Source organism: Gouania willdenowi, chromosome 6 (assembly GCF_900634775.1).
Source record: "Gouania willdenowi chromosome 6, fGouWil2.1, whole genome shotgun sequence".
In the NCBI taxonomy this organism is placed as follows: domain Eukaryota; kingdom Metazoa; phylum Chordata; class Actinopteri; order Blenniiformes; family Gobiesocidae; genus Gouania; species Gouania willdenowi.
This window is the reverse complement of record NC_041049.1, coordinates 923,245-938,209: the sequence shown is the minus strand read 5'-3', so window position 1 is coordinate 938,209 and position 14,965 is coordinate 923,245. Positions and strand designations below refer to the sequence as shown.

General features: G+C 39.9%; 1 protein-coding gene across 1 annotated transcript; it reads right to left on the bottom strand.

Annotated features, from left to right (window-relative positions):
- Positions 1-1,183: 1,183 nt before the first annotated feature.
- On the bottom strand, positions 1,184-14,890 carry LOC114464786 (vesicle transport protein GOT1B-like). Its single transcript, XM_028449343.1, has 5 exons — positions 14,756-14,890; positions 10,887-10,978; positions 4,307-4,485; positions 3,048-3,129; positions 1,184-1,668 (listed from the first exon to the last, which is right to left on the bottom strand). Exons 1-5 carry the CDS (start codon positions 14,778-14,780, stop codon positions 1,630-1,632), a joined length of 417 nt encoding a protein of 138 aa, XP_028305144.1. The 5' UTR covers positions 14,781-14,890; the 3' UTR covers positions 1,184-1,629.
- Between the last annotated feature and the right edge of the window lie 75 nt (positions 14,891-14,965).

Below are 14,965 nucleotides of genomic sequence, written 5' to 3'. Positions count from 1 at the left end.
GCCATGACAACAAGCATGTTTAATTCATTACACATCTGCACACGTAACACACCGACACTCAAACACACACACACTCAAACACACACTGTTATTGTTGTGTAACATGTTGTGTATTGTTGTCTCATTGTGTAGTTCCTAAACTTCACATTTGTTCATGTTGTCGACTTTTATCTTGTGTGTGTGTGTGTGTGTGTGTCTGTGGGAGGTGTGAGGATGAGCTGCTCACATGACTTTCCTTTTATAAACTCCCACCTTCATCCTCCTCTCATCATCATCATCATCATCATCACTGTAATTACTTAATAACAGTTGCTTTTTTGTGCTTTTATTCTGAAGGGCTTTATTGATGTATTAATTCACTATAATTACTTTAATCATTTTTTCCCACGTTATGATTAACTTTAATACTGACGTCATTATTGTTTAGTTTTATAGAGAAAACGCGTGAAGAAATAAAGTCTGATCATCAAATTAAAGTAATTATTTTAATTTAACAAATAAAAAGAATAAAGGGTCCCCGCTTTCTGGGACCTTTATTTTGGAGGGTCCCCGCTTTCTGTGACCTTTATTTTGGTGGGTCCCCGCTCTCTGGGACCTTTATTTTGGAGGGTCCCCGCTTTCTGGAACCTTTATTTTGGAGGGTCCCCGCTTTCTGGGACCTTTATTTTGGAGGGTCCCCGCTTTCTGTGACCTTTATTTTGGTGGGTCCCCGCTCTCTGGGACCTTTATTTTGGTGGGTCCCCACTCTCTGGAACCTTTATTTTGGAGGGTCCCCGCTTTCTGGGACCTTTATTTTGGAGGGTCCCCGCTTTCTGTGACCTTTATTTTGGTGGGTCCCCGCTCTCTGGGACCTTTATTTTGGTGGGTCCCCACTCTCTGGAACCTTTATTTTGGAGGGTCCCCGCTCTCTGGGAACTTTATTTTTGGAGGGTCCCCGCTCTCTGGAACCTTTATTTTGGAGGGTCCCCGCTCTCTGGAACCTTTATTTTGGAGGGTCCCCGCTCTCTGGAACCTTTATTTTGGAGGGTCCCCGCTCTCTGGAACCTTTATTTTGGAGGGTCCCCGCTCTCTGGAACCTTTATTTTGGAGGGTCCCCGCTCTCTGGAACCTTTATTTTGGAGGGTCCCCGCTCTCTGGGACCTTTATTTTCACAGATGTGCACTAGAGCCTTTAAACATCCTGCTCAGGGTTTTACAAAATGATTTATTAATAATAATCATTGCATCTTTAATCCAACAGTTACGGTAGTGAAACAGACCCCTCCCCCCAAATGTTCTGTGATGAAGGTCCTGTGAGACCCAGCCGTTGGGGAAAAAAGCTCCTCATGAAGGATTTATTCCCATAAATAAACATTGGTCTTAAATTAAAGGCACGCACACGGGAACGTTTCAGATCAATGAGTCGGATTCACAGCGTCTGTTAACGTTTAAATAAGAAGAAGATCGTCCCCACGTGGCCTGTTTTTCCACCTGCTGTAATAAAATGCACAGAGCCAGAAATCATCACAGAGATAGTCCACGTCAACCAGAAGCTCAGGTGCTAACAACACAAAGATGTTCCAGTTCTTTCCCACGGTCGTAGAAAAACATGCAGCTGCAGCCGCAGTCTGTGCCTGTGTCTGCGCAGACGTTATACCATGGTGTTGCTCTCACTGGCTTTGTCAACATACTGAAACAAGAAGACAGACACGCATCAGAATAATATCAAATAATCTTTCAAATGCTAATCTAATGCTAATGCTAGTAATAATACACACAAACATAATAATTACGTCATATTTCTGAATGTAAACTGTCGTGGAATAATTACCTTTTTTATTCTAATTACGTAACATCATTACATAAGTTCAGTTTGTAATAAAAATATTATTTTTTTCATCTTCCAAGGCAGGGGTTCTCAACCTTGGGGCCAGGACCCCATTTGGGAGGGGGTCCCCAAGATGCCTTCACATTTCTGAACAATTTGAGCCCATTTTTGCCCTTTTTCTACATCTCCACCAAACTCACCATATTTAAATCTATTTTCATCACTTTTTCTTGCCATATTTTTGCTCCTTTTAATGTATTTTTGCTACATTTATCCAATTTCTGACACTTCTACATCACATTTTAATGACTTTTCTCCACATTTTTAACTTTCCAGACATGTTCAGCACTTATAAACCATTTCTACCATTTTTACACCGAATGTCACATATGTTGACACATTATTGTCACTTTTAACCTCTTTTCACCAGATTTCATGCTTATTTTTTGCCAATTTAACCACATTCACCACTTGTCATGTCTATTAGTGTATCAGTTTAATTATTCTTACTTTTTAAATTACATTACCCCTCATTTCTGACACTTTTAAGCCATTATTGACACTTTTTTACCACTGTGTGTGTGTGTGTGTGTGTGAGTGTGTGTGTGTGTGTGTGTGAGTGAGTGTGCACGTGTGTGTGTGAGTGTACGTGTGTGTGTGTGTGAGTGAGTGTGCACGTGTGTGTGTGAGTGTCCACGCGTGTGTGTGTGTGTGAGTGAGTGTGCACGTGTGTGTGTGTGTGTGTCCACGCGTGTGTGTGTGTGTGAGTGAGTGTGCACGTGTGTGTGTGTGTGTGTCCACGCGTGTGTGTGTGTGTGAGTGAGTGTGCACGTGTGTGTGTGTGTGTGTGCACGTGTGTGTGTGTGTGAGTGAGTGTGCACGTGTGTGTGTGTGTGCATGTGTGTGTGAGTGTGCACGTGTGTGTGTGTGTGTGTGTGTGTGTGTGTGTGTGTGTGAGTGAGTGTGCACGTGTGTGTGTGTGTGTGTGTGAGTGAGTGTGCACGTGTGTGTGTGTGTGTGTGCGTGTGTGAGTGTGTGTGTGTGAGTGAGTGTGCACGTGTGTGTGCACGTGTGTGTGTGTGTTTGTGTGTGTGTGTGAGTGAGTGAGTGTGCATGTGTGTGTGTGTGTGAGTGAGTGTGCACGTGTGTGTGTACGTGTGTGCACGTGTGTGTGTGTGCACGTGTGTGTGTGAGTGTGCACGTGTGTGTGTGTGTGTGAGTGTGCACGTGCCCTCACTCACTGCACTGATGAAGGGAAGGTTGAGGATGGAGCCGAGCACTGGTATTCTTCTGATGAAACCAACGACCACTGGGAAGAAACCTCTGCAGGAGGAGGAGGAGCCACAGAGATCACAGTTATACAGCAGCTAATGCTAATGCTAACTCTGGACCAGGTTAGACACGCCCCTCACTGATGCTCTGCTACTCTCATAGGCCCAGGAAGTGATCAATGTGATATTTCTTATAATTAATGAAGTTCCTCACATAAAAAGCAGTCAGTGCGACACACAAGGAACAGCAGCTCAGATTATAGGTAGTAGGGCTGTACATTACCATGAATCTGACAATATGATATGAGTCACGATACAATATATCTCGATATTAAACAATTCAATATACATCAAGGTATATCACAATATCAATAATTACAAATTTCACCTTTTCAAGTACAAAATAGTATGAAATACAATTTATTTCATTGTTTTTAAACTTGTGAGAACAAGTAAATGGTAAGTAACTGGAATTCAAACAAATATAAAAATCAAGTGGTTTGTTTATCAAATTACACTTTTAAAAAAAGTTTAATTTTTGCTTCTCCAACAGATTCTGATTCTGTTCAGCTCTTAAATTCTGGACTAAAAACGAACCACATGCATCTATCAAAGTGTCCAATATGTTTTATAAAATAAAGCTAAAAGTCATTGAGGAGTGAGTAGTTTAACAAGGTCTGATGGTGCGTTCACTGACACCTAGTGACCGGGAGTTTACATGCAATGCTAATGTTAGCGAGATTAAATGTTGTTTTTTCATTAAAAACATGATAAAAAAAAAATTATTTGGATATTTTTTGGATCTATATGATATTTGTGCAGTGAAATATTGCAATATATTGCCAAATTTATTTTTTCCTACACCCTTAGTGTAGAATTATCTGATCACTGGACAGATTCAAGTTGTAGAAAAGCTTGTTGGCCAATAGGAGCAACGCATTAAGCCACATAACTGGTAACAAATACACACATAAATCCAAATAAAAAGTTAAGCAAAAACTTGAACATATGTGACTAGAGGAACCAGTTTGTTTGGTTACTATTTGGACCGTAACACCGCAAAACTAAACCTAAAAGTCAACAGTCAGTCACCTGACATTGTTTTAGTTCTTGTTCTCTTCTTTTATTTTGAAGGGGATTTATTAATTTACTTGTTTAGGAAGTTGAATATTGACTTTTGTTTCATCCTAAGGTCAGAGGTCAAAGGGCGGGGTCACCCCCCCTCGCACCTGAAGAGCAGGAAGAATCCGTAGATCTCCAGCAGGACGCCGACCACGGGCCAGCCCATCAGAACCACCATCACCCCCCCCAGGAAGAAGCCACTGGCCTTCATCTTCTGCTTCTGGAAGAAGAACCGGAACGTTCTCTCTAGGCCGATGACGAACGCCAGACCTGCGACGAACAGGATCTGTAGAGGAAACGCACAGGAAACAAAGTCAGGAAACACACGGGAAACACACAGGAAACACACGGGAAACACACAGGAAACACACGGGAAACACACAGGAAACACACGGGAAACACACACAGGAAACACACACGGGAAACACACACAGGAAACAAAGTCAGGAAACACACGGGAAAGACACACAGGAAACACACGGGAAACACACGGGAAACACACAGGAAACACACACAGGAAACAAAGTCAGGAAACACACGGGAAACACAGGAAACACACGGGAAAAAAAGTCAGGAAACACACACAGGAAACACACGGGAAAAAAAGTCAGGAAACACACACAGGAAACACACGGGAAACACACAGGAAACACACGGGAAACACAGGAATGAGAGAAGAATGAAATCATGGTGATTCTACTGAATGAGGAAAAAACATCTAATGATCTTCTCATAACTTAATAACCTAATTAAAGCTGGGGTGTTAAACTAATTTAGGTTCAGGGGCCAAATATGGACCAGTTTGATCTCAAGTGGGCCGAGGATTTTAGGCAGGAAAAAGAGCACAAGTTTGCGCTTCCACAATTAAATGACACATAAAGTATTTATTAGGAACCAACAATATCCAAGCAATAAGTGACAGATTTCAGGATCTCTTACATTTCGGTAAAAATTCTCATTTATTTTTGGGAAATTTTGTGGAATACTTTGAGGGAAAATTGCTAAATTTTGTACAAATTGAGAGTTATTTAAACAATTTGGGATTAAAAATGTCTGTGAGCTCTGCAAATATTGTGGAATTTCTTTGAATTTGTGTATTTAGAGGGACTGATATCTACAACTGAATTAGTACATTTTTATACAAAAAATACTAAATATTAGGGGTGTTGAAAAAAACCGATTCGGCAATATATCACGATATTACATTGCATGATTTTTTTCAATAAATTCTGAAAAGAAAGTTCTAACTTTCTGTATTTATTTATTGTTCTAGACATAAACCTCAGTTATGTGATGGTGGCTGGTGACGTGGTGACGTATCGATCATTTCCTGTTTACACTCTACCGCTGCTTGCAGCGCTCTACTACTGTGTTCTGCTAACTCTAATCAAACTTGTTATCATTGATATTTTAGCCTTGAAAACACTTGTTTTAATTTTTTACCGTACAGTTAAATGTACGAAGGTTAAGTAAAAAGCAATCTCGCCTCTTAGAGGCAGTGTAATCTCCTTTAAACTTCCTTTTGTCCTTAGCTTAGCTTAGCTTAAAATTAGCACCTATGGCTTCTCTCTCCTCCCCTCCGCTCTCCTGCCCGGTGTGTCAGATGTTTAGTTACTCCTCGTCCTCCTTTAGGGACAATGGTAGTTGCATAAAGTGTAGCGTACTGTTAGATATGGAGGCGAGGATCAACAATCTGGAGAAGCGGTTCCGCACCCCTGATACCAAAACCGAAGCTAGCAAGCAGGACCTAGCCGGTGCGGACCGTGCTAGCGCTAGCTCTAGCTTAGCCTCCCCCCCGGCCAGCAATGAGTGGGTTACTGTCCGTGGTAAGCATAGTCGAAGGTCAAAAAGCCGCTCGGGACACCACCATGTTCACGTCTCAAACAGGTTCTCCCCCCTCTGTGAGGACAACACACTCACCGGGGAACAAACTCTGATAATTGGCGACTCCATAGTGAGAAACGTGAAGCTAGCGAAGTCAGCGGGCATCGTGAGGTGCATCCCAGGGGCCAGAGCGGGCGACATAGAATCAAATCTAAAGTTGCTGGCAAAGAGTAATCGTAAGTTTGATAGGATAGTCCTCCATGTCGGCACTAATGACTCCCGACGTCGTCAGTCGGAAGCAACCAAAGTGAACATTGAATCAGTTTGTGCTTATGCTAAAACAATGTCGGACTCCGTAATTTTCTCTGGTCCCTTACCAAATCTGACCAGTGATGACATGTATAGCCTATAGCATGTCATCATTTAACCGCTGGCTATCGAGGTGGTGTCCAGAAAACGAGGTGGGCTTCATTGATAATTGGAGATCCTTCTGGGGAAAACCGAACCTGATAGGAAGAGATGGAATCCATCCTACTTTGGAGGGAGCATCTCTACTATCAGAAAACATGGCACAGTCACTGTTATGACATCTCATGAATGAGACCATGTTACAGAGGCGGAGTCCTCCACGCCCCTCTGCGCTTGCCTTAGGACAGTTTCCCTCCCATTGCTATTATGATAGCTGTGTTCATCGCCATGACAACTGTTGTGATGGTGATGAATATTATTTTATAGAGACGGTGTCTGTCCCCCGACCCATATTTCACATGATTTTAACATAAAATCAAATAAAAGAGCTATCAATTATAAAAATCTGAAAAAAATTAAAATCTCAAATCTAGAAACACCAAAACATAAAAGCATTAGATGTGCTCTATTAAATATTAGATCACTGAGATCCAAATCTCTACTAGTAAATGACCTTATCTCAGAAAATAACTTTGATTTATTCTGTTTAACTGAAACATGGCTGTATCAAGATGAATATGTTAGTTTAAATGAAGCCACTCCTCCCAGTCATTTAAATACTCATATGCCACGAGACATAGGCCGTGGAGGTGGTGTAGCAGCTATTTATCATTCCTCTCTCCTAATCTATCCTAAACCAAAGGCCAGTTACACTTCCTTTGAAAGCCTGGTTCTAAATTTATCTCATACCAAATCAAAAACCTGCCAGCCAGTCTTATTTGTGATAATTTACCATCCTCCAGGCCCTTATTCTGAATTTCTATCAGAATTCTCTGAGTTTATATCAAACTTAGTCCTCAGTTCTGATAAAATACTGATAGTAGGAGATTTTAATATCCATGTGGACAAAGATAGTGATAGCCTGAGCTCAGCCTTTATGTCCCTAATAGACTCAGTTGGCTTTTTTCAAACTATTAATGAAGCTACTCATCATTTAAATCATACTCTTGATCTTGTTCTAACATATGGCCTTGATATTAATGAACTAAAAGTCTACCCTGAAAATCCTCTGCTATCAGATCACTTTTTAATATCTTTTAACATTATCCTAGAGGATCTCGCACTGTGCAATAAAATAGTTATGAGTAGAAATCTATCCAATAGTGCTGTGGCTAAATTTAAAGAGGCCATTCCTGCTGCCTTAAACTCAGTGCACCATCCAATAAATAACTATGATATTAATTATAACCCCTCTCAACTGGATCTGCTTGTCGATAGCTCTGCTAGTCTACTAAAATCCACCTTGGACTCAATTGCCCCATTGAGGGAAAAAACTATTAAACGTCAGAGGAAAGCTCCGTGGTTTAGCTCTGAAACTCACACACTCAAACAAACAACCCGTAAATTAGAGAGAATGTGGCGCTCCAATAAAACAGAGGAGTCACGAATACTCTGGCAAGAAAGCCATAGTAAATACATGACAGCCTTACGACATAGTCGATCTACATACTACTCCTCACTAATTGAAGAAAATAAAAATAATCCGAGGTACCTTTTCAGCACTGTAGCCAGGCTAACACAAAGTCAGAGCTCTATTGAGCCCATGATTCCTCTAGTCCTCAGCTGTGAGGACTTTATGACATTTTTTAACGATAAAATTCACAAGATTAGAGATAAAATTAGCCACTCCCTGCCTTCACCTGGGCCTGCTGTACCATTAAATGTAAACAGGCCTAACCTAAACTGTTTCACACATATAGGACTTCAGGAACTTAACTCTATTATTTCATCCTCCAAACCATCGACCTGCCTTTCAGATCCGATCCCAACTAAGCTGTTTAAAGAAGTTGTTCCCCTGGTCTGCCCATCTTTGTTGGAGACAATAAATATATCCCTATCAATAGGCTACGTGCCACAGTCCTTTAAAGTAGCTGTAATCAAACCCTTTCTCAAAAAACCTACTCTTGATTCCAGCACTTTAGCAAACTACAGGCCTATATCTAATCTTCCTTTTATTTCAAAGATTCTTGAGAAAGTTGTGGCGGCTCAGCTCTGTGACTTCCTTCAAAACAACAGCCTGTTCGAGGACTTCCAGTCAGGTTTTAGAGCTCAACACAGCACAGAGACTGCTTTAGTTAAAGTAACTAATGATCTACTCTGGGCTTCAGATGAAGGACGACTCTCAGTGCTGGTTTTATTAGATCTTAGTGCAGCTTTTGACACTATAGATCACTATATTCTACTAGAGAGATTAGAGAAATTACTTGGAATCACAGGGACTGCCCTAAACTGGTTTAAGTCCTACCTATCTGATAGGTACCAGTTTGTACACATGAATAATAGATCTTCTGTGTACACTAAAGTAAGCTACGGGGTTCCTCAGGGCTCTGTGCTAGGTCCAATCCTCTTCTGTATCTATATGATCCCCCTTGGTAATGTTATGAGAAAATACGCTGTTAACTTTCACTGCTATGCTGATGATACCCAACTGTATGTATCAATGAAGCCAGGTGAGACAAATCAGCTATCTAAACTTGAGGCCTGTCTAAAGGACATTAGGGCCTGGATGGACCAAAATGTTTTTCTTCTCAACTCAGACAAGACTGAGGTCATTGTACTGGGCCCACGACACCTTAGAGAAACCTATGCTAGCCTAACTGCCCTAGATGGCATTACTCTGGCACAAAGCACAACTGTTAGAAACCTTGGGGTTCTATTTGATCAGGATTTATCCTTCAACTCTCACATAAAACAAACTTCAAGAACTGCCTTCTTTCATCTCCGTAACATTGCTAAAATCAGATCTATCCTGTCTCAGGGCGACGCCGAAAAACTAGTCCATGCTTTTGTTACCTCTAGACTGGATTATTGTAATTCTCTTTTAGCAGGCTGCCCGAGCAAGTCGCTTAAGACACTTCAGCTGGTTCAAAATGCTGCAGCACGTGTACTGACTAAAACTAGGAGAAGAGATCACATTACTCCTGTATTAGCCTCTCTGCATTGGCTTCCCATAAAATATAGAATAGAATTCAAGATTCTTCTTCTCACTTATAAAGCCCTAAATGGACAGGCACCAGCCTATCTCAAAGAGCTTGTAGTGCCATACAATCCCCCCAGAACACTACGCTCTCAAAATGCTGGACTACTCGTTGTTCCATTCATCTCTAAAAGTAGTATAGGAGGAAGAGCTTTCAGTTATCAGGCCCCACTTCTCTGGAACCATCTACCAACCACGGTTCGGGGGGCAGACACCCTCTCTACCTTTAAGGTTAGGCTCAAAACATTCCTCTTTGGTAAAGCTTTTAGTTAGGAACCAGCTCATAGCTCATAGTTAAGATGCAATAGGCATAGACTGCCGGGGAGGGGGGTCTGGCATGCTCGGTTGGAGACAGGTTGGAGAGGGCGTTAAGAGAGAGGTCATTTAGGTTAGAGAGGGACCGGAGAGGGTCCCATTCCTCTCTCTAACACTCCCTCTATGTCTGCTTCTTCCCTTGTGTGTTTGCTCCTGTTCTCCTTCTGGCTTTTGTCTTGCAGGTCCGTGGGATCCTCAGTGTGGAGTTACAGAGTCTCAACAACTCTGTCTCCACCCTTTCCTCTGCACACACCCAACACAGCATAACGTGGATGGCTGTTCATCATAGGAATGTGATCCACACAAGGTTCCTGCTGCTTAACAGAAGGTTTTCCTTGCCGCCATGATGAATTCATGTTAGGTGTGGGATACATATGTATGTGTATATACGTATATATGCATATGTGTGTATCCATAAAATGAAGAGTCCGTCCTTAAGACTGCTCTACTGTAAAGTGTCTTGAGATACCATTGGTTATGATTTGGCGCTATACAAATAAAAGATTGATTGATTGATTGATTGATTGATTGATTGATTGATTGATTGATTGATGTCTGAGGTTATTTTTTTTTTACCTTCTCATGAAGGTGTAGAAATGTACAGATAAGTTGTTTCTTAAGTCATATATATATAAAAAATCTTTTTTGCATTAATCGCCTTATTTTTAATATCGGGATATATCGTATCCCATTGTGACCTATCGGGATATGAATCATAATGCCAGATGCCAGACAATACACACTCCTACTAAATATGTAAGAAACTGACAATATCCAATCAATAATTGACAAATATCACAGGGTCTACACTTTACATTTCCTAGATTTTGTGACCAATTTTTACTTAATAAGGGAAAGTGTGAATTGTTTAACATTAAAAATGACTGGAATCATGTGAAAACTGTAGCCTTCAAATGTTTAGTTTCATTTACACAATGACTCATGTTTACTCTTTCATTCTTATTTTTTCCTGCGGACCGGATTGGATGCTCCAAAGGGCCAGATTGGGCCCCCGGGCCTTGAGTTCTACAGCATTAAATCTTGTCACAATCAGCTTTTGTTTCTCAGTTACACACAGAAGAATAACTTTTTTACAGACTCACGTTCCCGATGGCGAGCAGAGCTTTATCAAAGAACAGGATCATCCCAAAGAAGAGGAAGAAGAGGCCAAAGCCCGTCAGACCCATTCCGATCTCTGCAACACAACAAGACACACTTCAAACCTGTGGTTCCCAACCTTTTTTAGCCCATGACCCCATTTTTATATTGCAAATATCTGGCAACCCCAGAGACATGACGTTCAAATATATTTTTTACTGCATTTTATTTGAACTAGAACTAGGTCAGCGCCCACAGGAAGTATGTGTTTCTATAGAAAAGTGGGAGGGTAAGAAGCTTTTTCATGGATGGCCCAATCAGGTTGTGTTTGAAGGTAGGACTGATGACATCATCACTGTAGAGAGTAGGACTGATGACATCATCAATGTAAACTAGGACTGATGACATCATCAATGTAAACTAGGACTGATGACATCATCACTGTAGATGTAGGACTGATGACATCATCACTGTAGAGGTGAGGTAGGGCTGATGACATCAAGTAGGACTGATGACATCATTACTGAGTCTGTAGACTCAGGAGGTGGGGCGTCAAACAAATCTGGTGTATGGACTAAAGCTGAAGTCTTCCCTGAATGACACACACACTTATACACACATACACTTATACACACATACACACACGCACTTATACACACAGACACTTATACACACACACTTATACACACATACACATACACACACACACTTATACACACATACACTTATACACACATACACTTATACACACACACACTTATACACACATACACTTATACACACATACACACTTATACACACATACACGTATACACATACACACACACACTTATACACACATACACACACACTTATACACATACACGTATACACACACACACATACACTTATACACACATACACACACACTTATACACACAGACACTTATACACACATACACTTATACACACATACACTTATACACACATACACACACGCACTTATACACATACACACAGACACTTATACACACATACACTTATACACACACACACTTATACACACAGACACTTATACACACATACACACACGCACTTATACACACATACACTTATACACACATACACTTATACACACAGACACTTATACACACATACACTTATACACACATACACTTATACACACATACACTTATACACACGTACACACACGCACTTATACACACACACTTATACACACATACATACACACACTTATACACACACACACTTATACACACACGCACTTATACACACATACACACATACATACACACACTTATACACACATACTGTACATTTATACACACACACACTTACACACACACGCACTTATACACACATACACTTATACACACATACATACACACACTTATACACACATACTGTACATTTATACACACATACACTTATACACACATACATACACACACTTATACACACACGCACTTATACACACATACACTTATACACACAGACACTTATACACACATACACTTATACACACAGACACTTATACACACATACACACACGCACTTATACACACATACACTTATACACACAGACACTTATACACACGTACACACACGCACTTATACACACACATACACACACTTATACACACATACATACACACACACACACATACACTTATACACACATACATACACACACTTATACACACATACACTTATACACACATACATACACACACTTATACACACACACACACTTATACACACACGCACTTATACACACATACACTTATACACACATACATACACACACTTATACACACATACTGTACATTTATACACACACACACTTATACACACATACACTTATACATACATACACACACGCACTTATACACACAGACACTTATACACACAGACACTTATACACACATACACACACGCACTTATACACACACGCACTTATACACACATACACTTATACACACATACACACACGCACTTATACACACACGCACTTATACACACACACACTTATACACACATACACTTATACACACATACACTTATACACACAGACACTTATACACACACACACGCACTTATACACACACGCACTTATACACACATACACTAATACACACACGCACTTATACACACACACTTATACACACATACACTAATACACACACGCATTTATACACACATACACTTATACACACACACTTATACACACATACACTAATACACACACACTTATACACACATACACTAATACACACACGCACTTATACACACGTACACACACGCACTTATACACACATACATTTATACACACACACTTATACACACATACATTTATACACACACACTTATACACACATACATTTATACACACATACACTTATACACACACGCACTTATACACACATACACTTATACACACATACACACACGCACTTATACACACATACACTTATACACACAGACACACACGCACTTATACACACACGCACTTATACACACATACATTTATACACACACACTTATACACACATACATTTATACACACACACTTATACACACATACACTAATACACACACGCATTTATACACACATACACTTATACACACACGCACTTATACACACATACACTTATACACACATACACACACGCACTTATACACACATACACTTATACACACATACACTTATACACACAGACACACACGCACTTATACACACACGCACTTATACACACAGACACTTATACACACATACACACGCACTTATACACACATACACTTATACACACAGACACTTATACACACATACACACACGCACTTATACACACATACATTTATACACACACACTTATACACACATACACTAATACACACACACACACACACACTAATACACACACGCACTTATACACACATACACACACGCACTTATACACACATACACTTATACACACAGACACTTATACACACACACTTATACACACATACATTTATACACACACACTTATACACACATACTTAATACACACACTTATACACACATACACTAATACACACACGCACTTATACACACATATACACACGCACTTATACACACATACATTTATACACACACACTTATACACACACACACTTATACACACATACATTTATACACACACACTTATACACACATACATTTATACACACACACTTATACACACATACACTAATACACACACGCATTTATACACACATACACACACTTATACACACAAACATTTATACACACATACACTTATACACTTATACACACACGCACTTATACACACATACACACACGCACTTATACACACACGCACTTATACATTAAATATTACATAAATACATACAAATATTATATATAATCAGTATTTTTTAGAGGCGCTGCGTACAGATAGAATATTGATATATTGATACAGCAACCGTACGGATAGCCACTGCCTTTAATTAACAACACAAAATAAGAGTTCAACATAAGCAGCAGTTTTTATTCACACAATAAAAAAGAAAAACAAGTTCAAATGTAAAATAATTTATATTATTATTATAAATAGGTATTCATGTAATGGAAAAAGTTGTTTTGGACAAATTAAGAACTTATTTTTAATTGTGCAGTAAGTGTAAATAAGCCCCCTTCAAAATAAAAGCACAGTTTCTTTTTCTTTTTTTAGCCAAGTTGAACCATAAGTTAGAGACCTTAGTTTAATTTTGTGTTTGTGTTTTATTAAAAGTGTCAACTAATAAAATAAAGTGATATAAACACAGCACTGATGCTAACGGCTAAGTTAGTTAGCTTCTCCACTCGGTCACAACCTCACAAACACTTCTTACTCTGAGAGTCTGTGAGGGAGATCATGGTGACAGACGATCCGATCACACAATCCGATCACGGCTGGAGTTTCAGTTAAATCCGATCACAGCTGCACTGCAGCGACGGCCACGTCTTCCGGAAACACTTCTCTGGATAGCGTCACTTCCGGTAAAATCAGCCACAATTCATTATTTGTTTTAATTAAAAACTATTTCAAATATAAATAGAAA

Bases quoted from the DNA above. Each gene is read 5' to 3' on its own strand.
- LOC114464786 (XM_028449343.1), bottom strand. From the start codon at position 14,780: ATGATCTCCCTCACAGACTCTCAGA. The intron at 10,979-14,755 runs GTAAGAAGTGTT...GTTGTGTTGCAG, and splicing joins CTCCCTCACAGACTCTCAGA to AGATCGGAATGGGTCTGACG. The intron at 4,486-10,886 runs GTGAGTCTGTAA...TTTCCTCTACAG, and splicing joins CTCTGCTCGCCATCGGGAAC to ATCCTGTTCGTCGCAGGTCT.